We start from the raw sequence: 24,582 nt of genomic DNA on the forward strand, positions 1-24,582 counted from the left end.
TATATATATATATATTATATTATATTATATTATATATTAATATATTTAATAAAGTGACAATAAAGGCATTCTATTCTTCTAATAAACGAGCACATCACTTTTGGGCAAATGAGCCCCGAGGCAGATTTACCATTTGTGCATAAGTGACCGAGTTGATAGCATTTTGTAATCTGTCTATGGCTTTGTAAAAGTAACCACTTGCCCTCATTAAATATACATACCATACCATCAATAACAACACACTGTCTCTCTCTTGTCTAATCAAAGAAAGTATCCGTTAGAAAGTCTGCTCATCTTTTAACTTCAGTGTGTGTGTGTGAACAGTTAGCAAAGCTTTGTGGATGACTCGCCTTCTGCTGTACAAAGCAAACGACATCTGTGGATCTGTGTGCATGAAGCTCTGTTTGTGTGTCTTACCACATGGCGTGCATGTATGTAGGGGGCAGACGAGGACTGCTGACTGGTGTGCAGTTGTATGACCTCATTATCCTCTCCGCTAACAGGAAATTGCGGAACAAGCTGGCCACCAGCAGGTCCTGACGAAACAACTTCTGGAACAGATCTAAAGAGAGAGAGACAGAGTAGAAATTATCCATCACATCAGAGACAGAAGAGGGGCAGCAAATGAATAAAATTACCACAAAGGCGGGATTACGAGTGAGGAAAATGGGGCCCTGAATGAATGAATGAAATTCAAACTGGGTAAAAGAAGTTTAATGAGAGCAGAGTGGGTACTCTCTACAGCGTAGCTTGTGTGTATGCTTACAGAATGCAGAGGACAGCAATATGCAGAATAAAGCAACGAGTCTCATTTTCAGCAGCTCATTAATGTATTCACTAATTCACTTTAATGGGGCCAGGCCAATCCCATGCCAATCTCTGGCTTATGATTGTGATTCCCCAGTTTGCGCGAGGGAGTGAAAATGTGTGTCTGTCGAGGTTATTATATGAGAGACAGTGTCTGACAACTCCTATGCCTGCTGTTTGTGTCCCACTGTTTAAATGTTGAAGTGTTTGTGTTTCTGTGTGTGTGGCAACAGTGTGTCTGTGTGTGTGTGATTTGGATTAGGTGTGCAGTGCCTTCATTACAGGGATTCTCTCTGATGTGTGCTGCTTCATTAACAGCAGAGCCCCGGGGGTTTAAAAGGCTTCGGCAGCCATCAGCATTGTCACATTGCTATTCTAGCTAGGATACAGTTTGTCTCAGGGGAGGTTGTGCCTGTGAGCATGCGTGTGTGTGTCTGTAGATGTGTGTTGCATTCAAGAGACAGGTGTGCAATGAGAAAGTACATGCGCTGCATGCAAAATGCATGTCAAAAAGAGAAAACTGAATATTTTCATCTATAGCCAAGTTGAGCCTTTGGGTAATGGGTAATGGTTAGTGGCAGTGTGTGTGTGTGTGTGTGTGTGTGTGTTTGTGCGCACACGTGTGATGTCGCCATACAGTGTGTGTACGTGCGTCCATACTTGTTTTTATGGCCTCCAAATTATGGTTAAATGATATTCCCAATTACTTTGCCAGATACTCTAAACACAATTAATCTCCATTTGAGGAGCCAAACCGCACTTACGGCATTTTTTTTTATCAACATCTTCACTATGCTCAACCACTGGGGATATTTTCAAAGTTTTAGTATTGCTGATGCTTCACAACTGTACTGGTTTTATTAGGTGCCCTAATTTGGGCTCCCTGAGCTGAAACACACAGGTTCCATTTGTCATCATTGGCTGGACATGTTGAAATAAACATGTCGGTTTTTTATTACAACTTTAGTCTGCCATTAGCTGTCTTTACAAGTTTGTCTTTCCATTACCTTCAACGTCAATAAGAAATATGTGTTTGCTTTTCTGCTTTAAAGGACAATTCCAGTTTTTTTACATATTTTTTTTTATACTTATGATGTACTCACCAAAGTAATGAATCACGCAGGTTAAGAAAACTGGGTAACTGACACTTTGCTAAGCCCTGCCCCATAGTTACTGTTGCTACACCTGCCAAGCTTTCTTTTCTTGCATGATAGATGAGCAGTTTACAATGACAGCAGTGCCACATTTACTTCTCAAAAATCTTAGTGAAGTTTCAATAAGTGGGTCGTTGGTTTTAAACAACAACTGGGGTTACTGGATTGTAAACTTCCCCAAATCCAGAAAAGCCAGACAGACCTGCTGACAAAAGCCAACAATCTGAAACTGTAGCATCCAGGACCAGGAACTGAGGACTCTACCCTTCAAAAAAGCGTCATTTTTTTTTTTTTTTTTTTTTCCTGTCTTAGTAGCCTGCCCTTTTGGGTGAAACAAGGGCTGTAAAAGTGCCTAATGGCATCATTCCTAAAAGCTGCTGTGTTGCATTTTGCACAGCAAACAATAAAAAGTTTAAGGTTTTCTTTACTTGCCCAAAGAGCAAAGGACAGTAAAAGAAGAGATCTGTGGCTTTAGGCCAGAGATGATAAAATGGTAAACTGTGGGACCCGGGCAGGCTATATGTGTATGTCTGTGGCAAACACTTCATCATAGGTAAGTTAATGATGTTACTAAGTGAAACTGTAGATTAAAGCGAACCGGAAAATAGTCTAAAAGATTGAAGATCTAAAGTTTTTACAGTGAAAAAATCAAGGCCACACCATAAAACAGCCGCTTTTAGAATGACAGTCTGTCCACGTAAAAAACGCCGGGAGCAGAGGGTATTTTAACGGCAATAATTTGCATAAATTGATCTTACCTACCTTCTACTAAGGAACATTGTAAACAGCATAAAGTAACGTAGGAAGTGAGGCTAAAACCGACCTGTTTTCTACTTCTCTCAGCTCTTAGTAAAAGGTTGCTGAATGAGTAATGTCACACAGGACAGAGGACCACGGGTAGCAAATGGTCAATTGGCTTACCACTTGTGTTTCTTTCTCTTTTGAACTTCTTTTTAGCAATGTCTTCATGTTCTGAATTTCATCAATTCCTTTGGTCCACTGTTATTATAATTCATGGAAACAATGGCTAAAACTACAAAAATAAGACCCAAGATGTAATAAACTGGAATCATTCTGTCTGTTCTGTAACTGTGGGAAAAAAATTGTGCATGCCTAATGTGTGTGTGTGTGTGTGTTATGTAAAGCCTCACCTCTAGGAAGCACATTCCAGGCGATTGTGTCGGTGATGGCTGTGAAGATCCAGTTGAGCTCACCGAGGGGAGTACGTCTGTCGTTGAGCCTGCCAGGGATCCTGCACCACACACAACATAACACAGATGGCACTGTGTCAGCCGCGCTCGCTGAATGTCACATAGCTGACTCAAAGCACAAAGTGGCAACTGCTCAGTAGTAATATCACAACACATCTGAAGAAATTTACATTTACAGGCACTTACTCAGAGAGGCAAGTTTGAATATTCATGCATGCTTACATACACTCACTTACATGTGTTTCATCTGGGCTGTCTCAACAAAATGAAGCACATGGGAATACATTTGTGTGCTAACTTGACCTGCAGACCCGGCTTTCCTCACATACATCTGATTATTATGGAGGTGGTCCACACCTGTTGAACTGGTGGGCGCTTCTGCTAACGCTATTGAAACTAGAAGATCTCTGCCAGGCAACAGATGGTTAAGCACCTACTGCAATACCACCACAGCGGAGATTTGCAAAGTTCTGAATAAAGTTTTCTCGTATAGTATAGCATAGTGTACATTTTGTCATGTATGCAAAGTTTTTAATAAATTGTTTTTGTGTAGTTTAGTCTCAGTTTTCTTTAAGATGCATATAATAGTGTAATGATATTCTAATTGTCCTGGGTTTGCCTAACTGGATAAACTTCATAAGGAAACATAAACTAGAACATATGTCCAAACTTCTGGATTTAAACGTTATGTAAACAGTACAAGCAACCAGTCGGCCTTATAATATATATAAAAAAAAGAAATCTACATTTTGGAAAACCTCACGAATGCTGAAATTCGAAATAATTTACACCTGATGTTACCTATTCATAGACCGGAGCCGAGCTAAATTAAATCCAACAAGAAACCACTATTATGTACATTTTTTTTTACTTTTATAACAAACCAAAATTCATGAAAATCGGTTCAGAATTAGTAGCAGATCTTGACCTCTCCAATATGGCGACTGCGCACACATAGCAGCATCATACAGCAGTGACCAATGAGATATCTTTTGCTCTCGCTCCTACAGTCAAAACGGTGGCGAGATTTATTTATCTCGTATCATGCCTGACTTTACTTGATCATAACATATCATATATAGAATTAATCTGCAGATGAGACCAAACATTTCTATGGATGTCAATTCATAAGCCACAACAAAGGCCAAAATGTGGACTGCTACAGCCAATAATAAGTCAATAATATATTTTTGTGAGATTAAATCTTAGAAACCAGGGAAAAAGCCGAGACATTTCACACAAACGCTACATGTTTGTGTACAGGTAGCACTTTGATCATCATATTGTACATTGATCCCAAAAGCACCGGTCAAATATAATACTTACTGTCATTTACCACATCTGCTAACACATTTTGTTTGGAAAGATCTGATTTCACCAATTTTGTGCCACAGTAAATATGAAAATATAATCAAAACTTTAAAAATAATTTAATATAGGTTTCCTCACAGAAAAGAATGAAATGTTAAGATGTTAAATATTAAAATCAAGAAGGCCTTGCAACCCCAAAGAAGCTTTTGCGACCCCTAGTAGGGGGGTCCTGACCCCAGGTTGGGAACCACTGACTTAAACGACTAGTGTGTAGGATTCAGTGGCATCTAGCGGCGAGAGTTGCAGGCTGCAACCATTTGTATACTGCTCAGCCTTCCAGGCATGTAGGAGGAACTACTGCCTATGAAACCTTGTCTTCTTGACTACAATGAAGGAACTACAGCGATTGACTTACTGAAAGTATTCAAACAGGGCCACAGTACAGTACCCACACTATAATGTGTTTTATAGGAGCCTCAGATGTGTAAACCTGTGCACCATGCATTTGTTTTTACAGAAACCTCTCTGACACCACAGACTCTAGTTATTTTGTTATTCCTTCTGTGACATCGCCATGGAAAGCAGGGAAATCTCTCTCATATACAGCCCACAACGGTGTGACAGTAATCACTGTAGCAAAACCGAGAAAATCACTTTTACTACACCTAGGCGTCTGCTTTTTAATGAACACTATGTAAAACAGTGAGAGAAGACGGGGGGATGAGGACAAACACTAGCCGGCTCACAGATATTACAGTTAATGTGAGTCATTTGTGTCTGAGTAAAAAGAAATGCTTTAAAGTAAGGAAAAAATGTGGGGGGAAAAAATGAGAGGAAACATTACAGCTCGCAATGCTACAGAGAGCCAATGATGCGCTTGTTTGTGGAAGAGACTACAGAAAAAAAGGGGAGTGGGAGGTCATTTATTTCACTGGGATTCAAATGATCAGTGGAGGGAGCAGACCTGCAGCAGACCTGCAGCAGACCTGCAGCGGGCCCACAGGTCATAGTTTAAGTGGAGGGTACCTATGCACTGTGTGATCTTGAGTTATCCTGGAGAAAAACAAGAGCTGTCAAAATCTAAGGTCTTGCTGCATTTTCAAAACACGAAAGTGGCATAAATGGATGACACGTGACTGCACAAATTTGTTTCCTATTTACATCACAGCCCTAAGATTCACCAGGCAATCAACGCACAAACCAAAATGCCTCAAAACTTCATTCTGACACAAGTTGTGACCAAAGCTGAATAAATCCCATGTTGCAGTGCGATGTGCAATGAATCTGCAAGATCGCAGCTGAAGAAATGATGTGCAGAAGCAAAGATGGCTCATGGAACGTCTTGCTTTTTACTCTCCATGTGCGGTTCTCAGCAAAAACAGAGTCAAAAAGATCTGTTAATAGTCATATCGACATTATACCAGCAACATATACATGTTTCACTACAGTAATAATGTCTATATGTGTACAAATAGCACAAACACGTAAATCTCCTGTCTATTTCAGATTAAAAGCTCTATTCATATTCATTTATTAACAAGGCTTTTACTGTATTGTATTTATCAATGGCAAACTCATCGTAGAAAGATAGGGCTGACAGCAGCAGAGAGCCCCAGCAGTTCATCTTTTGTTTCCTCAATATAACAACATAATTAGCGTGTTATCATGAAACAACACCTATGTTATCCAGCGATAAGTTGTGATGAAATTAAAAACAAAAAAACTAAACTTTAACCGCTACCACTTTTAGCTTATATTTATATGCACTTAAATAATAAGAGTTTGACATAACTGTGTCAAAAATGGTTACATTCATTGCACAAAACTGACATGCTAAAGTGTTTTTCTTCCAATTTTCTCCTCATCCCAGAAATGTCATCACCCACTGTCACCCCCAAACATTTTGTTTCCACTGTGGTTTTGTCATCATTAGTCGCTGCACTGGAGCACTGCCAGGGGCATGTCTTTGTCTTGAGATAGAAACATTAAATATATATAATAATATACATTATATGAAAATAAATGACACTATACTACTATAAAGTAATGCACTATTTGCTAAACGCCAATTCGTTACACATATAATCATCCCCAAGTCTGGCAGCTGGCATATAAAGTCCATCAGCACTTTAACTAAACACAGAGTATCTGACCTTCCCTGCCCTAAGCCTCCCACTTCCACCTCTAAGTGACAAATAATAGCAGCTTTGACCTTCCTGGCAGGTATAAGCCTAGTGTATAACCATGAGGGCCGGCCAGCTCATGAGCACTCCAAGAGCTTGCCAAAGGTGTTCAGCAAGTCAGCACTAAGGATGAACACTCAGCACTTCATATCCTTGCTCAGTATCCAGTGTAATATATTTGAGAAGGGAAAAGGACAGTGTATTGGTGCACGGAGGGACAGATAGATGGATGAAGTGTTGAACAGGCTGGGAAAAATACCCTCACAGGCTTGTGTCATCGATCAAAATAGTTGCAATTTATAACAATTTCTTGTTTTAGCCATTTTAGTTGTGCTATATTATCCGTTTTATTAATATCTACAGTGATACTGGTTTAAAGTATCTTTCTATTTAGTAAGGCACCTTGTTATACTCCCTTAAGAAGTGCAAGTCTATGTATCTTTGTTATTAGTTCCTACTATTTATTACTATCTATTAACCAGTGATACAGTATGTTTTAGTGTGAGGCAGCAGTTGCTGAAACACTAAAACCCACAGTTACTCATGCTGATGAAGTCTCCAAGTCACTACAGGCAAGAAGTGGAAAGGTCAGTCCTGTTCACACTTTACCTAATATTAGAGGTGTTCAGAACAAGATCAGCACTGCGTCAGGAAGGAAGGAAAATTTATTAATTTCACCAAAGAAAGAAAGAGAAAATAAAATAATTTCACTAAAAGAAGAAAGCTTGAAAGATAAAAAAGGAAAGAAAGAAAAGAAAAAAGAAAGACAAAAAGAAAGAAAAGAAAGACGGCAGTATAAAAAGAAAAAGAGAAAGAGAAAGAAAGACAAGAAAGGCAGAAAGAAAGGAAAGACTGGCTCAGCTTTTACCACCATGTAACATTATCCAGCAACACACTGGTCCAGCCAATCAAATTCAAATGTGGACAGCTCCGTAAAGCTATCGAGGATGCATTTAATTTAATTTGATAAAGTCACCAGAAATGGAAGCACAGTATGACCACAGTAAAGGTGTAGTTAACTTTATATTCTGCATATAGGGCACCATACCAAATACACTGACACACAGGCTTTTGAATAAATAACACACTGTACTCAGAAAATCTTTTTAGAAAAACATTAGCCCCTTCCCTCGTGTCTTTTATCCTCTATGTCCAACCCCCCGATCATACATACAGACTCGAACAACAGAGGCATAACACGCTATTTCACTGGACTCTTTAAATAATGTAATTTTAACATCTTGTAGAGCTTGTTTTTATTCCCTCTGGAAATGGAAGCACTGCCTTTTTTCCTTTTTTTTTGCAAATAAAGTGAAAGGAAAGTCAATCATTGCAGTCAATGGGTTCCCAATTCAACATGATACAAGTTACCAGCAAAAATGGAATATATAATAGATAAGAAAAATTATGAGTGGAAACACACTGCTCGAGAAATGAACTACTTTGCCAGTATAATGGAAAGGGGAGAAAATAACTGTTCAATCAGAGCTGAGTATGTACAGTAAATTATGTTAGCACTAAACACACGTGAGCTCCAGGCGAGGCAAGAAGGAGTCCCTATGTGTGAACATCACATCAGAGTCTGTTTTCCACTCATCTATGAATTTATGTTGTTAAATGTGAAGCCAGACAATCCATATTGTGTGCAGTCATACTAATGAACCTATCTAACTAGTGACAAGGTCAACAAAAGGCCCATGGAAACACGTGAGCTTTGTGTGTGTGTGTCACGTTAAATGAGACATAATTAGTGTTTGAGGAGCCACAGTGCAGCGCTGCAGGTAACGGTTTTATACTGTGTAGGACATGAAGCAGGCATGTGCAAGTAAACTAAGACTCTTGTAGCTGGTAGCTCACTGTAACTACTGATGGGCTTTGCTTTTTAAGGTTCATTATTAGTTTCTCTGTGAGTCCTTCCAGCTCAACACACCAAACTCCGATCAAAGTGTCAAACTAGGCAGTGCTGATCAAATATGAATCAAGATTCTGTTACTGCATTGCCTATTTCTTACCTAAAATCTTTTCAGCAACATATTTTAGTTTGCTGTTTTTCGAGATAGTGTGTTTAAATTGCACAGCCAATGAGAGCAGCTCAACTCGCAGTACGTCACCTCCGCTGGCTCTGACAAACTGTCAGGGCGACGACCATAACGCCAAACTCGAGGCTTCACAGCGGTACTCCACAGACCAATGGGTGACATCACCATAGGCACCTTAAGCCTACACCCAAGTCTAACAAGTTTCTACATGTGAACAAAGTTCTCTATAAATAAGCTGCTGCTTTTATCTAGAGCAAAGAGACACATCTCTACCACCTCAAGACTTGCTGCTGTGTCGCTGACTCCTCTCTCTGACGTCTCTGTGGAGCGATGGCATTTCCTCACAGGATCAGGAGTTGTCAACACAGTGATAAGATTCTTCCAATAATGGAGTCCAACTCTGGAGACCCCCCACTGAGTCAAGCACAGACTGTGTCAGACACCAAGGGGGTGGGTCGGCCCTGCACACTGGGGTGGGGGGACTCGCTGCGAAAGACTCAGAGGGACGCCGGGAATAGGGATCGACCCACGACACTTGTGCCATGAGAGATGAAGGAGAAGGGAGGGTTGTGTGTGTGAAAGACAGACCACGTGTGACTGAATGTGAGAGAAACAGTGAGAGATACTGTAGCTTGAAAGAGATCCAAGCGTATTGGATGCAGGTAAAATCCACATGCGCTTGCCGTCGTGACTCGCTTATCTAAAAGTCTATTGTGATTGGATACGGCCAGAATGTGTGTTGGATGTATGTGGGAAGCAGAGACAGAAGGGTGCACAGATGGAGGAGAGACAGAGGAATGGTCAAATTGATAAACAAATTCACAGCACACAACTACTCAATGCTGACATTATGTTGAATACATTTTGCAACAAATGCTTGTAATACTTCAAGGGCGATGAGTGTTCGTTACGTGCTTTCCAACTGTGCATGACCTTTAAAGGTGCGAATACGTGCCCAATGACTGGACAGTGAGTGTAATGCCCATTAGCTGCTTGCTCATGCCCACATGTCAAATTTGGACATTGCAAAGTGATGATAAAGGAACAAAGCTGCTTTGAATACTATTAGAGAGCAATCACCCCAGACACATCTTAAAGGGCGGATAATAACGAACCACCCTTCATCTCTCTGCTGAAGTCTCCAAAGAAGAGCAACCTAGTGTGATTTTTGTGTTGTTGTTGCTAGGATACCACAAGGTCAGCTGACAAGTAACACAGTAGCTACAGGTGACTTATCGTGTCAAACTGTGAGCATGATTAGACAGTACAGAAAAAATATAGTTGTAGTAGTTGCCACAAACTTTATATAGTCTTGCTTGGTTAGTAAAGAAAAATAAAAAAAACAGGACAACAAGAGCACAGTTGCACCAGAAATTAGGAAGCTGGTGTGTGAATGATCTTCCAATAATAGCTGGGTGACAATACTTTGTGGATGCATTACAATGAGCAACATTTTTAATCCTATACATAGTAATTTAATGGTTATTAAATCACAATGATTAGAGCAGCTTTATGGTAAAAACACAGAATAATCACTGTACTCCTCTAGTTAGAAAACTACTGTTTCTGTGATACTTCCTGTTGTGATGAAGCATCCCTTGAAAAATGTTTGACTTTGGCACTTGACTTTAGTTAGAATGCTGGCCCAGCTTCACAGAGCAGAGAGGTGAGATGGCAAATGGATTTAGTTCCATTTTTCTTTTATGAGCTCTGGGACCATCCATTATTGAACTCTGAGGGACATCAGCTGAGTCAACATTCAGCCCTCTGGACAGCATGTTGCACATGCAATGAACCAAAACTGCAACTTAAGCATCAACGATCCCACCAACCCCCACTGATTAAAAAACAAAAAGCCCTTCTCCAGTCATGTTCGGGGCTGCTGAAACAGTGAGACTGAAAGCCTCTTTCCCTCTTCACTTAATTTCAGGATTTTAATTAATTCTATTTATTTCACTGTTTTACTTGGAAAGTAAAATCTTGTATTTTATAGATATTTGTTTCTCATATGAAATCCCACCTTTAATATTCCCACATCAATTTTAAGGTCGTATATCTCATGAATTTGATATTTTATTAGTTTTTCAATATTGTTCTGAATTGACAACATCTGAAATCCAATTTCAGTATAGCATACGGACTAATAGATAAAAGGTCAGCACTTTGCCACTGCAGAACTCTCTCTTTTAACCTTACTGGCTTGCTATTAGTATAAACTCCTGCTGTGTCTATGTCTGAAGCAGACAGCTAACACAAAGAGCAGAGCACAGGATCTTATGAAATATCGCAGAAGGACCTGTTTATGACCGGTTCACCAGCCTGAAGCCTGAAGAGATTTTTTATTTTAAATTAAGTCAAGCTGTTTTCTGTTTGTCGTGGCCGTACATATTGAGAGGCTGTTTCAGGAATCAAACCTACAATAAAGTGGAATTGTGTTGAGTGTTTCTTTAGCATGCGTTGGGGTAGAGCTGACTTCATTCAAGCTCTGCATATGAATGATTAGTGACTGTAGCTTTGAATTCAGATCACAGTTTTTTTCTCTTTGACAGAAACCATTACAAATTTTAATTTCGAGGTGGTACCATTGTTAAACTGTTCCCGTCTTTGATGTTCCTGTTCAGTGTTTTACTCAAGCCTGACAGAACTATGAGATCAGGTTAGAACGTTTCCCACAGCTCTGTCTCTGACGTAAACTAGGGTGACGTTTGTAGGTGCTAAAACTCTCCTTACAGAACGCTGGTCATAAATTCCTTTTTCTCCCCTCTCCACAGAAACCCGTTCTTTGTTCTGGTGAGACAAGTGATAAAAGATGAAGAGGACATGGGAGCTAGAATCAATGTTGTCAAATGCACCGACTGATGTTGGTGTGGTTGAGAGGGCAGAATGTAGAATAAAAGTGAAAGACAAATGGAAAAAGGGCTTATTTCTTCAAAGGTGTTCATCATCACTCTAGTGGTTTCCCATCCTGCCCTAGGAGTCACTGGGCAGTAGCCATGCGTACAGTACTAGGGCCTACTTTCCATTTTTTATCCACTGGAGAGTGTAGGTGGAAGGAGGTGAAAAAATATAAAGTTCAAAGACAAACTGTCAGCAAGCATAAAAGAATTATTGTTAAAGATAAATAAATGGTAAAAGCAGGAAGAACAGTGACAAACAAGATGTGGCGAGGTGAGAAACAGGTTAAATTTATGAATAATCCTTATTAATCTTGTAGAAACACGGGAAACAATTTGAGAGTGAACATGTAAATGCCCCACAAATGATCCACCAGACCAATTAGTGTGATTTGGAGAAGGCATGAACAATAACAATAAGGTGAGGCATTACTTCTTCATTGAGTTATTTCTGAGATATGGCGTTTACCGCATGAAGAAATCAATAGTGAGTTGCATTCATCCAAATATGACCCAGAGTTTGAGACAGTCAGAAACAAAAACAAAAAACAGAACTATTGTAAATATTCAAATACAAGGCGGTATTCAAATAACGCACACGTCTTATTTAACAGTTATGTTTATAATGAACACATAAAAGCTGGTCCGGGACTGTGATGGTTAATTAATCATAATGTACATTTTTACAACACTAATCAGCACAACATTGAATTATGTCCCACTAACCAATCTGCTATTAAAAATTCTGTGCTCACTCTCAAAATTCCTTTTAATCGGTCTAAAGATATTGTCAATAAAAGTCAACACTTCCTGCTGATGTTTCAAATTAAAAGCTTAGCAGGAAACTCAGTGGATAATGTCCTTTGAGCCTGTGGAAGCCTTTAACGTAAAACTTCTGTGCAGAAAGTGTTGACTTTTACTGATGGTAGCTTAACACCACTGGAGCCATTGGAATTAGCTGGTGTAGTGAAAACAATACTAACCCTTGATTCACACTGCCTACCTGAGCAGCTGCGCCTGGCACACACCGAGTGTCAGCTGCGTGGCTGCTGCTGCCAGCCCTATCTGTCTATACTGAGTTGGCCTTTGATAAATACCATACAATAAAAGCCTTGTTAACGTATGAATGGATTCTGTCCACATAAACACCAGAGAGATTTTAATCTAAAGGAGGTGTTGCGTTTAAAAAAATAAATGTAAATTTTTTCCATGTCTGTGACACATTCTACAGATATAGACGCTGAAACTGTAGTGAAAGGAGCATAGGTTGCTGGTATAATTACGATATGACCACGAACAGACCATTTTCACTGTCTGTTTCTGCTGGGAACCGCACGCGTCTCACAGAAGAAATAGGCGAGACCTCGACTCTCTAGTGAAGCATCGTAGAGAAGTGTGTGAGATGCGTGACTCAGGCCTGCAGAGGGGCTGCTCTAATCTGCTAATACCGAAATAAAAAGCAAGACATTCTGCCACACTGCTCAGGTAGGCGGTGTGAACGAAATAAGTGTTAAATAGGGAAACTGAGCAGCTGACTGATGAGTAAATAATCAACTTATGTCAAGTGTAAAATACAGATGTGTAGGTACTGTGTGTGCGTGTGTATTCATGTGTGTACAAACTGTCTGTGGCAAAACAAAATCAAAGCTTGAGCATGTAAAGAAAAGTGCTTATTCACCTTCATTAACAGACTGCTAAGACACTTTAGCACCTCAGGGTGCTTTCCAGCAAGATGTATTTTTTTCCTGCTGAGATATTCTGCTTTTAAGTTACTACTTCTAAAACCACCTCAACCTACTTAGTTTATGGGTGTCATTTATCTCTCCCCCGCACGTTAGGAGGAAAAAAGAAAAGCCACCCCCGATGTTTCTGTGAAACTACTAAAACTTTGGATATGACATCCATATTGAGCGCTAATATCTAAGAGCGTGTGCCTAAGAGCAAGAGATGTTCCGCGCTGAGCCGCTTGGCACCCGCAGGTTTATTGAAGAAATATGGAGCCTTAAATCTGCCAAACTACTGCCGCTTTGGCTGTGAGGGGGGAAACAAAGGCAGAGAATTATACCTGCAGGATGGAAAACAACAGAGAGAGGACTGACAATAAGTAGGAGAGAGCAAAGACGGAGACAGACAGGAAGACAGACAGAGAGAGACAGACAAACAGGATAATGATCTCTCTAGACTGCACCCTCCTGAGAGAGAGCGACAGTGAGAGGGAAAGGGTTGCGACAGAGATTTGTTTTTTAGGATGGCGGTGGAGTGCCACTTACTTCTCGATGAGGTCTAACGTCACCCCTGGCACCAACTTGGCACTCTTCTGCATGCAAAACCTGAAAAAACAAACAGAAAAAAGCTGCTGATAAGAGTTGGAGAGAAAACAGGAGGTGCTCACAGACTAGGCCAAGCAATAAAAACGTTTGGCCTGTATTACAGATTTTACGACCTACGAGAGAAACAATCAACAGATAAAACGCTCAAATGAAAAATGAGAGCTTCAAAGATTACAACACTGAGCACTTTGATAAGTGTGTTTTGGCTGAGTTACAGTCAAAGGGGAGGGGGCAGGCAGCGGGAAACACAGAGGCATATTTCTCAAACGTCTGATGTGGGGGTTATTGTTTACTGTGCGTGGTTAGCTCCGACAGGTCGGGCCAGCTGTAAGTCACAGCAGGTTGGCGTTCAGATCCTCGACAGACGCACCGCTCGGCGCTGGAGCTCACTGCGTGTCGTCACACACCTGGAGGAGACCAGGTGTGATTGTGTGTGTGTGTGTGTGTGTGTACACATACGCAAACATCCGTCACACATCAACTGCAGGCAATACTGAATGTGAAAAGCATCTGAGATTACACTGTAAAAAACATTCAGTCACTTTTACATAAAATATTTGTCACTGGGTGCCTTTAAACTTTGAATGACCTCGACCTGTACTCAATAGTGTTTGTTTGATTTGTTCATTAGTTGTTCTACTACTAAACCAGCTAAGTCAACTGAAAGTGTGGGTAATAATTAGGGGTATCTATTGAAATGGAAATATAATATTCATTTGTATATAATCAACTAAAAATAAGATTTGTGTTTTCATTATCTTAGAATGAGCTTTTATCTACAAAGGGAGCGGGTCGTCTTCTTCACCATGTTGTCCATTGGCAGCCAATTGTCTGGCAGCTGTTTGGTGCTGGAAGGTAGCGTAAAATTGTGTTTTTTAGACTGTTTTGCTTACAACAGCCACCTGCTGTTGCTAGAAACTAGACTGACAAGAGACTGAGCCATTGAAGGTTGCAGGCCACAAAACCAAAATGATCAATTTTGAGGGGAACTGAGTTGCTGATTATTCTCTATGGATTTATCAGTACACCTTTCACATTAGTTGTAGTAATTCGATCCATTGTTCATACAAATTATATGATTGGTGCAGCTTCAAGGTGTAAAGAAGTTAGATAGACTTAAGATTCAGCCAACAACAGATTGACTGTTTTGATCTGTTGTTAGGTTAAAATTTCAGTTATGTTTGTGGGTATTTTGTTTGTTTTTTTAACATGTAAAGTAGTTTCAAGTCTGAACCTTCAGGTGCCACACTGCCTCAAGATTACAGCTGTTGGTATACTCTTGGCAGGCAGATTCCAACCAGGATCAGTGTGAGAGAGGGCCATGCGACAGACACATAATGAGCCTTCATCGAGTAGCTTTTTTAAAATTTGAAAGAAGGAACTTCTAATCTAAATGCAGTTCATCCTGGGAACTATGCTAATAAATTAACAATGTAAAAACTGGCAACAACAACTGAATCTTATATGTTTAGGGACTTCTGGACGTTTAGCCAACTCATCATGTTATAGTTGCAAGGTTTTAAGTTATGATTAAAAGTTCTAAAATGATTCTGACTGTAGGAACTATTTGACCTGACCTGAATTTGACACATAAATCAAATTCGAATCAACTTAAAATGATGAGCTGGTTTAATTAATTTGGTTGAATTGTTACGGAATAAAATCAAATGGTCAAAGCTACTCTTTGCTATCAGTCAGTTTTCTCCACAAATAACAGAAACTCATGCCTGGAAGTGAACTTAAGTTCCAAGCAGTTAGAAGTCGATGCATGGATCGGGAATCATATTATGTATCTAACAACTGATCCGCCCTGACTGTGACGTAAGCTATGGCACTCGCATTCAAAGGTTCTTCCTGATGCTGGAGAATAATGAGGTCCCTTATGACACCAGTGTGACTTAGTGTGTCTTTATAGAACAGCACGGGCCCTGAGTGTGCCCAGCACTCAAGGAACAAAGAGGAGGAAGGATGGAACCAGGACAACTTGTCCTAAAGTCTTAATAATCAGGAACTTCTTGAATGCAAGCCATGATTTGCACAATCTGCATTGGTATGTGCCAGCACTTTGCTGTTAGTCAGGAACACAGGTCTATCATTGTTTTGCCAATACAACACAATCCAAGAGTGTTCTGCCTTTACTTTTGCATTTCATTTGAACCACAGAATAAATATTTTGTTTATGATTTGCTGCAAAAAGGATATAGCGAATCCCCTGACACAAACAGAGATGATTAACTAAAAATTTAATCTGGCAGAAACAGACAGACGGGCCAAAGTAAACAGAGCACAGACCAAGCTGGAGGTTGCATCAGGGAGAGCGTGTTTCCACCCAACCTCTGTGTGGGGAGATGTAAAATCCCTCAGGCGTGGGAGACAGGAAAAGGGAGAGATGAGAAAGTAAAGAGGAGGAGAGGAGCATTTGGTCACACCAGTATCTATAGTAATTGTTCCCCACAACCAGCCTCAGAAAAAGCCATGTTCGTGCTCTCAAATGATCAAAAGCAGACTATAACATTCTGATCACGCACTGCGACTAGAAGAAGTGATTCTGTGAGTGCTTATAATCACAGTATATGAACTTGAACCTTGAATGGTTTCCCTCAGGCGTGTTTTTTCTAATACAAAAGTAAGAATCCACCACAACAAGTGAATATCTTTACTGCTTAGCAGAACGTGTGATATTGCTGCAAGAAGATGCAAATGATGTATAAAACGGGTATCAATCTAAGCTACACAGCCAGCAGCTAAACTTCATCCCTGACGAACTCAAGAGGGGTATCAGAAAGGGATGCAGATGTTTCACTCCACACAACTGTGGAGTGCAGCAATCTCACTCAATCCTTATTCTACACAGCAAAGCAGAATTTTAAAAAGTGCATTACACAAGCTGAAACCAGATCATACGTCACTCTGAGGCTGAATAGTTTGAATGAGTCGTAGGGTCAGTGGAGAGAGCTTTTATCAAGGCTTGTGTATTATCTTTTCAAATCTGCCATCGCTCTGGTCTCACCTAAAACTCACTGCTCTTTGAAAAATATCTGCTGAATGCAGTTCATCCAGATGATGCATTCAGCCTAGTATTTGCTAATTAGAGGTGCATTTACACCATCATCAATCAAAGGAAAAACACATCACATCAGGGGTAATGTGAAAGCTAAAACCTCAAAGTAGGACACTAATTCACCTCAGCCATGACACAAGCTCAGAAAATACATCTAAAAAGCATGAGTCAGCCAGAGGTGATGGGGGTAGCTTGCTTTTGATTTTAGACATAAGTATTTCTTTAGACTCAAGAACCAGCTGGACATATGAGATGAGATGTAAGATTTGTTTTAGTGATCAGTTTTGTGTGTAAAGATCACCAATTAGGGCTCTATTTTAATCGCACAAGGGAGTCCGTAAGCCCTGTGAGTGTCTGTAATCTGATGTATCCTGCATAGACAACAGAATACTGAGGTAACAGACCTGTCTGATGTGAGTAGAGGTGGGGTTTCCTTGTAGCAGCCTCATGTCATTTGCATGTGATCTAATGAAGGTAAATGTGGTGGACAGTCATGTGTAATGGCACTGTGCTTCGGTGCTGCACTCTTCTAATCAGAAGCTGCAGATTTATGAACATATGTGTCCTGCTGCCTTTAGATGGCTGCAGAGATTTAATGAACTGAAGGAGAAGCTTTTCATACCGTATGAAGCAGCTGTAGACAGAAATTTATTATTTATTTATAGATCAATGCTAACTGATTTACAGACATTCCTACTTAAATGCATCTATCGGTTAGGGAGTGTTTAATCGAAAGGGTTTTTTGCATATTAAGAATATTTCTATCATCTTCTCTGAGTATTTTGTTTCCTCTTGTTGTCAAAATCATCAGGTTGGCCAGAAGACCAGAAATTGGTTCTGAGACGTCGGCTCTCAGCACAAAGCCTAAGATCATATTTCCACCAAAATGCCAACAACTCGCTCTGTGCTGCCTCATTTTAATGAACCTCCCACCTGTTTGTGCCACGAATGCCTCCAGTACTGAGCACCAAAATACCACACATATGGGCAGAGCAAATTTCAAGGTCAGGGAAATACCAGCGGTCAGAGTGTGGCAATAACAATAGGTCTGTAACTAATGTCACCATGTGGGTAGTTGGGCTTTATGGGTCCGCCATACAAAAGCGTTTAGCTTTGGGTCTGATTGAGAACACGTATCAAGATTTGAAATTGTTTGAAATACTTTGATTACTAACCCCTATGATACACATACCTGGAGGAAACCACAGGACCCCAGATGCAAGTCTAGCATGTGCTGAGCTGTGTATTGGGTCAGTATTAAGCAGACTGTAGCAGACACTTGCTGAGGAGTTGGCTCAGCCTGCTTTGATTTCCACAGAGATTCATCCCTGCTGCCTGATCCTTCCCTAAAGGGCTAAATTGCGGAATTACTCTTAAATTTGCATGGTAGTAAGGGCACAGTTTCCTCCTAAATAATGTTTCTATTCTTTGCAAATGGCCACATTTGGCTTTTTAACTGTTTTAACTTTTAACTGTGTCTGAAATCACTTTAATGCTTTAACTACACCCTATATAATAGACACTAGTTTACTCTATAGTGAGCAGTAAACTGCGATTTCAGACACTTATGAATCATCATTATTTTCCAGCATCATAATGACAACAAAGTGTTAATTTGCATTCTGGTACATGTCACACTAATTTCCATTGAAGGAATTTTTGAGGGTACAATTTAGCACATACATTTTACACATTTGGACACTTGAACAGTGAATATGGAACATTATGGAGCAAATAGAAAGTGATTTCAGACAAAGAGAATGAGGTCTATGACGTTATACTATGTTACAGAAGTGCTCAATGCTAACATCAGCATGCTGACATGCTCACAGTAACAACGTTAACATTATGATGTTAAGCAGTTACCTATTTACAGTTTACGAAAGTTTTTAGCAAGTGCACATGCTAACATTTGCTAATAAGCACTATTAGCACAACACCACATGCAGTTGAGGCTGATGTGAATGTCATTAGTGTAGCAACGTATCTGGTCATATACCGAAGTACCAGACAAATTCAAATTTTGCCTGGATGATGGCACGAGATACAAATTTAAGGGATCAAACAAAGTTACTGCTATTCATCCTGAGGGGAACATGATGATGATGTCTCTCAAATTTCATGGAAATCGATCTGATACAAGTTGATATTTGTGGACTTAAGATATTTCAGTCTGGACCAAAATAGTGAACCAACCAACATTGCCATTACTAGAGCCAATTCTGCTATTGTGGCTGAAAAATCTTAGCACAAAATCGAAATTTCAACAGGCAATGTCTTGAGCAAAAGACAGAAAGAATCTCGGCTGTTTTAAAAGTAAACTCTTTTGTTGTGACAAATAGTCAAAGTGGCTAGAACAGCAACAGCTATGGCTGGCGGACTTAATGCTCCTGGAAGTAGAGAACACACAAGTACAAGATGGCTGGAGGGCAAAGATGAAAAGGAAATTGAGGGATTATTACGAACAGAGAGCAAGGTGGCCAAAGTTTAATTGGATCGGTGAAAAAGAGAGAGCGGGTGTGTGGTCACTGGGAGGAGAGGGTAGGAGTGGGCATGTACATATTAAAGTTTAAGGAGGGAAATGAAGTGGTTGGTGTGTGAGCAAACTACTATAATGCTCCCGGGGTGGCTGGTGGAGGAGGAACGGGAGGAGCACAGTGTCTCTTCTGGTCCCCGCAGAGCTAGCTGTCTTCTACAGCTCATTACTCCTTCAATCAGCCTTCCTATCCCAAGTCACCGTCTCTATCAGTCATGTGCTGGAGGGACAGCTGGGTGATCTCAAATCTAATCTGCTCTGTCACTGACCTACAATATACAGGTGATATATCACACTTACTATGCTCCATGAAATCGTCTACATTGTAAATGACAAATACAGTTTATTTGCTGCTTTGTCTTTAGTCTTTAGGAGGAGTTCTGAGTCTTAGGATTCCTTCATTTTTCACACCTGTTGACCAATTAACATAATAATTCACAGTAGCTACATCACAGCAGTCAGCGATATTATCATACATTGTATATTGAGCTAAATGTATTGGTGAGGTGACCATGGGATCATGTGGTTTCAACTTCTGGTGTCTTAAAATACACACTGAAATCCTAATGAGGAATAGTTTGAGCAGTATATATATATATATAAAAAAAAGAAATCAGTGAAAAATAAAGGCACTATCACTCACTATAATAGGTATTTTCCATTGGCACTTTTTGGCACCATGTGGCATTGATTTGTGTTTCCATTGATTTGCATTTACATGCTCAGCTGTACTGAGCCCTGCCCAAGATGGACCATCTCCAGAGTTGGGTCAAAGCGTGCCCAGCCGCCTCCAATCAGGTTGCGGTGAAGTCGGATTGGCTGTACGTGGATGTATAAAGAGTGGCAGGTCTGTTTGAATGAGGGCGGGGCTGAGTTCCACACATAGTCACACGCAGAGCAGAGAACAGAGAAGTCACACTGGACAGGATGAAGGATGTGCTTTGGCTGCATTCACACAAAATCCGGCAGTGTGGCCATGTTTATTTGTGCTTCAGAATGTAACGCTTTATTTCACTGTTGCCGTTGAAGATACACTTTCAATCGGGCAGCCCTGTTGTAATGGAGATGCAAATCCCTGCCGAACGGGGCCGACGTGCCATGTCAAACCAAGTAAAGTCAAGCCAGCACATGTCTATTGAAAAGGGCTATAAGATGCCTCTGAAAAGTTTGCAGCTTGCTCCTTTTCAGAGAAAAAAAAATTAAACTTTTTCAGTATGGAAGAACTTTCCTCTTTTCCTTCTCCTCCCTTTCTTTACCCAGGACTTTGTGTCAGTTGGCTCCTGGCGATGTTTCATCCAGATGTTTGTAAATCGGGTCCTCCAGGAGCCAGCCTTTGTTCCATTTGATACAATACTTTTTTATTCTCTCTTAGCATATTGTATCTTCATGAATCGTATCTTGAGTCTTCACTCCTGTGTTGTCTGTTCTCTTTGCAGGTATTTGTGCTGATGTTACTCTGTTCGTTTGACAACTTATCTGATTCACATTCTTCATATATTTGGATTTATTTACCTAATATTGTCACTCTGTTTCTCCATATAGCAATTTAACAGGTATTGTTTTTGTCCACTCTATATACAAATTGCATGTCTGTCCATCTTGGAAGATGGATCCCTCCTCTGTTGCTTTTCGTGAGGTTTCTCCCTTTTCCAAATTGATTGTTTTAGGATTGTGGTTGTCATATGTTGAACAGATTGCAAAGCCCTTTGAGGCAAATTTGTGATGTTGGGATATATGAATAAAATTGACTTGAAATAACTTGAATAGAATGCGGAGCAGTTACAATGGTGACCCACAGTCACGTCAAAAATAACTGTTTTTCTTGAACAAAGCAAAATATACAACTTCAGTGTTGCTTAATTGTCTCCTCGTAGCTCTTAGGCTCCAGCAGAAGTAGAGTATTTAGGGATTAATTGGCATATTGAAGACAGGAACACCTGAACAGTGTTGAAGAGTGCATTATTCTTCAGGGCTAGTTTGATAGTATGGATGTTTAAGCTTTATATTTCTAGTGATTGTGGGTCACCACTGGAATCCAATGTAATTGTTGTCCTCTGAGACAATAGCCTGATAATGAGAGTTCCAGTTAGGTTTTACTTTAGTTGTTTAGCCTGGCATCATGGTAATGTTGGTCAAGCTTTCGTTGGGCACAGGATTTGGCAGGGTCTTTCCTATGTTTCCCAAGGTCCTTTGTTCCCCAGTTCTAGGGTTAAGGAAATTAGAAACTTGGAAACATAGATACAGTCCAAAATTAGTAGATTTTGATCTGTTTTGCCCTGAACAAATGGTAAAAAAGGGTGTATTCATCCCAGCAGACACAGAAGCTGTGGTTGTTAATAACAAATCAAAATTTTTCACATTGATCCAAGGAATATGTCAATTTAAAAGTTGTATTTCTGTAAATGGAATCATAACAACACTTGTCGCCATTTCTGTTGCTACTTTCTGTACAGGTTCATATCTAGCTGATGATGTCAGCATTCTTAATCTTGCCAACAAAGCTCTGATTAGTCGACTGTTTCTGCAAACTGAGTATTTGATGTGTGGACAGAGATTCAGTCCTGGAACTACGGTACAGCGAAGGACCAAGCTGCAAAATTTTCAGAGCCACATTTCAAGCCTACAGATTTGAGTATTGTGAGTATTTCACTGTAAAGACTGTCAGTATAGTGTTCCTATCATATTCTTGCAGCTACACAATACAGTGTCTTCACTTTAATACCTACATGGTCTGTATTAGTAAAATCCATTTTGTAGAAGAATATATGTATGAAGACAATGAGAACAAAAGAATATTTGCATTTCAACTGCTTCTTACCAAATTTCTCACTGTTACATAACAAGCTGTTCATTAAATGGCTCCAGTACAACTGCTCTTTTCAAAGCAACATTTCAAATGATAATACATTATGATTAATGGTTTTTTTTTTATCATTAATAAGACAAATGTGAAGATGGGGAGGGGCATGCCTGATTAGCATTCAAACATGCTTCATTACTGCCATCACTTTAAATTAACATCAAAGTGTAGTGCTAGCTAATTAAAAGACATTTCCTGAACATACAGGGGTGCTGACCATGCCTACAGCACATTTCAATTTAAAGCAACAATCTACCCTGAAGAATTCCCATATATTATTTCCTATAACATAATGCAACTCCATTTTAATTTGTGAATTTTTACATCCAGCTGAACAGCATAGAGACAGACTGTAGTGATGATGTCACCTAGAGACAAATTCTGGAGCAGCTCCGGCAGTGAATAATGGACCAACTGTTGAGACTCTATGACAGCAGCCATGGTGATTTTACTGCGATAGGAACACATTTTCTGACTCACAGCTGTAAGCCTGACATTCAAATGAAACTCATTTGGATATATAGTAATCAGCAGATGTCACCTAATGAAACCATTAGGTATATTTAGGTAGACTATTGTGTATGTCTGTAGAGACTCATTTAAGTGTCTAAATTAACTTGAGTATGTTCAGGTTTTTTAATGAAGTATACATTCAGGGGTTGTGTTTAATTTATACATAGTTGAGTGACAAATTAAAGGAAAAATCTGAATAAATATAATAAAGATGTTCCATACAGGGCCTGAGTGGTCCCTTGATTGTTTGATGAGTATGAAAATGTTGTGAATCATATGTTAGGGCCTTCACATTTTCCGTACCTCCACTCAGTTTAACACCTATAGAAGATTTTTGAGTGACAAGTTTGACAGCAATTTCCAAACACCATTATAAAAAACTAAATGAGGGAATGTTTCCATGGAAATAGGGTTTTTTCTCCAGTCAGAGAGAGCAGAAAATCTAGGCCAAAGAGCACTGAAGCTGTACTGTGGTGACCAGAACTATTGGTTTTTCCATCTGTGCGTCACCCATCCGTCTCTTTTGAACTGAGAGATGCACCACCAGTCACCTTTGTTCTGTTTGTGTTCATTCTGTGAAGCATCATGGATAATTCACTACTTCAGATTCTTTGATCAAGGCCTTTCAAAAGGCTTGCATATGAAAAGTGTGAAAAGTGGACAGACTTTTTCCACTTTTCATGTGTAAACCTTGCAAACGCAAAAAGGCACTATGAAAACCTATGAAAAATAAGATATTTTAAGTTGTATGAGTATATATATTTTTTAGCTAAAGACACTACTGTTTGTGATCCTTCAGCATCAAATTAAATAGTAATAAAGTTTAATAAAGTTTAAATATCCCACAAAGTGTAAAACTTGTTGTCTTTCTTGCAAAAAACGATTGCAGTTGCTTTTTTGTGGGACTTACTGGATTTAACAATGATCTTATTAGGGTAGGTGAACAATTTAAATACATTTTGCACTTTCTCATTAGGTGTAAAAGCTGCTTTAGCAACAGGTGCCCTGCAGCATGAGGCACACTGCTGATCCGACCATAGGAAATACTTTAACTCACTCAAAAGATACGGTGAGAAGTCAGAGAAAACCCTGTAGAACAAACCAGAGCCGAGCTATCAGATTTCGCTGTCAGTATGTATGGTTGATGGGGTTTTCTGCTGCTCTCTTCAGATCCACAGAGGTCTGCAGAAAGTAGTCAGCTAAGGCATATGCAGTGTTATGTAACACTTTCTCTGCAATTCACCCTACATCAAGAGACAAAGGGGGGGAAGATGAATGTGTGAACATTTTTATAAGTAATTTAGATTTCAGTTAATAAAGTCAAGGCTCCAGAGCAAAAGCAGTGTGGTGTGTGAGTGGGTTAAGGCAACAAACACCAGTTTTTACCATTCCTTGTTCCAACAATAGGAGCAGGAAACGGGCAAACAGAGATGCAGCTACATTGGTTCTCAATGAACATAATGAGGCTGTGGTGTGTGTGTGTGTGTGTGTGTGTGTGTGTGTGTGTGGTGTGTGTGTGTGTGTATCAGGGAAGAGCCCACGGAATGAAAAGAACACAAGATTTGGTCATGTGAGCCCATTAAAATCTCATCTGTGTTCCTGCTCCTGAAGGTTTCACATACTGTTTACAGCACATGCATGAAGATAATTGGATGCTGCTTGATGATGCATTACCATTGTATC

General features: G+C 39.9%; 1 protein-coding gene across 1 annotated transcript in view; it reads right to left on the bottom strand.

Moving 5' to 3' along the window:
* Nucleotides 1-24,582, bottom strand: part of rptor (regulatory associated protein of MTOR, complex 1) — a 182,454-nt gene that overhangs the window by 69,140 nt on the left and 88,732 nt on the right. The window contains exons 7-9 of the mRNA XM_035659536.1: nucleotides 13,870-13,929; nucleotides 3,113-3,213; nucleotides 418-562 (exon numbers count right to left, since the gene is read on the bottom strand). Coding sequence (XP_035515429.1) covers nucleotides 418-562; nucleotides 3,113-3,213; nucleotides 13,870-13,929 — 306 coding nt within the window. The remainder of the gene's footprint in view (nucleotides 1-417; nucleotides 563-3,112; nucleotides 3,214-13,869; nucleotides 13,930-24,582) is intronic.

This window comes from Morone saxatilis, unplaced genomic scaffold (genome assembly GCF_004916995.1).
Source record: "Morone saxatilis isolate NCDOM2014 unplaced genomic scaffold, NCSU_SB_2.0 Contig17, whole genome shotgun sequence".
NCBI lineage: Eukaryota > Metazoa > Chordata > Actinopteri > Moronidae > Morone > Morone saxatilis.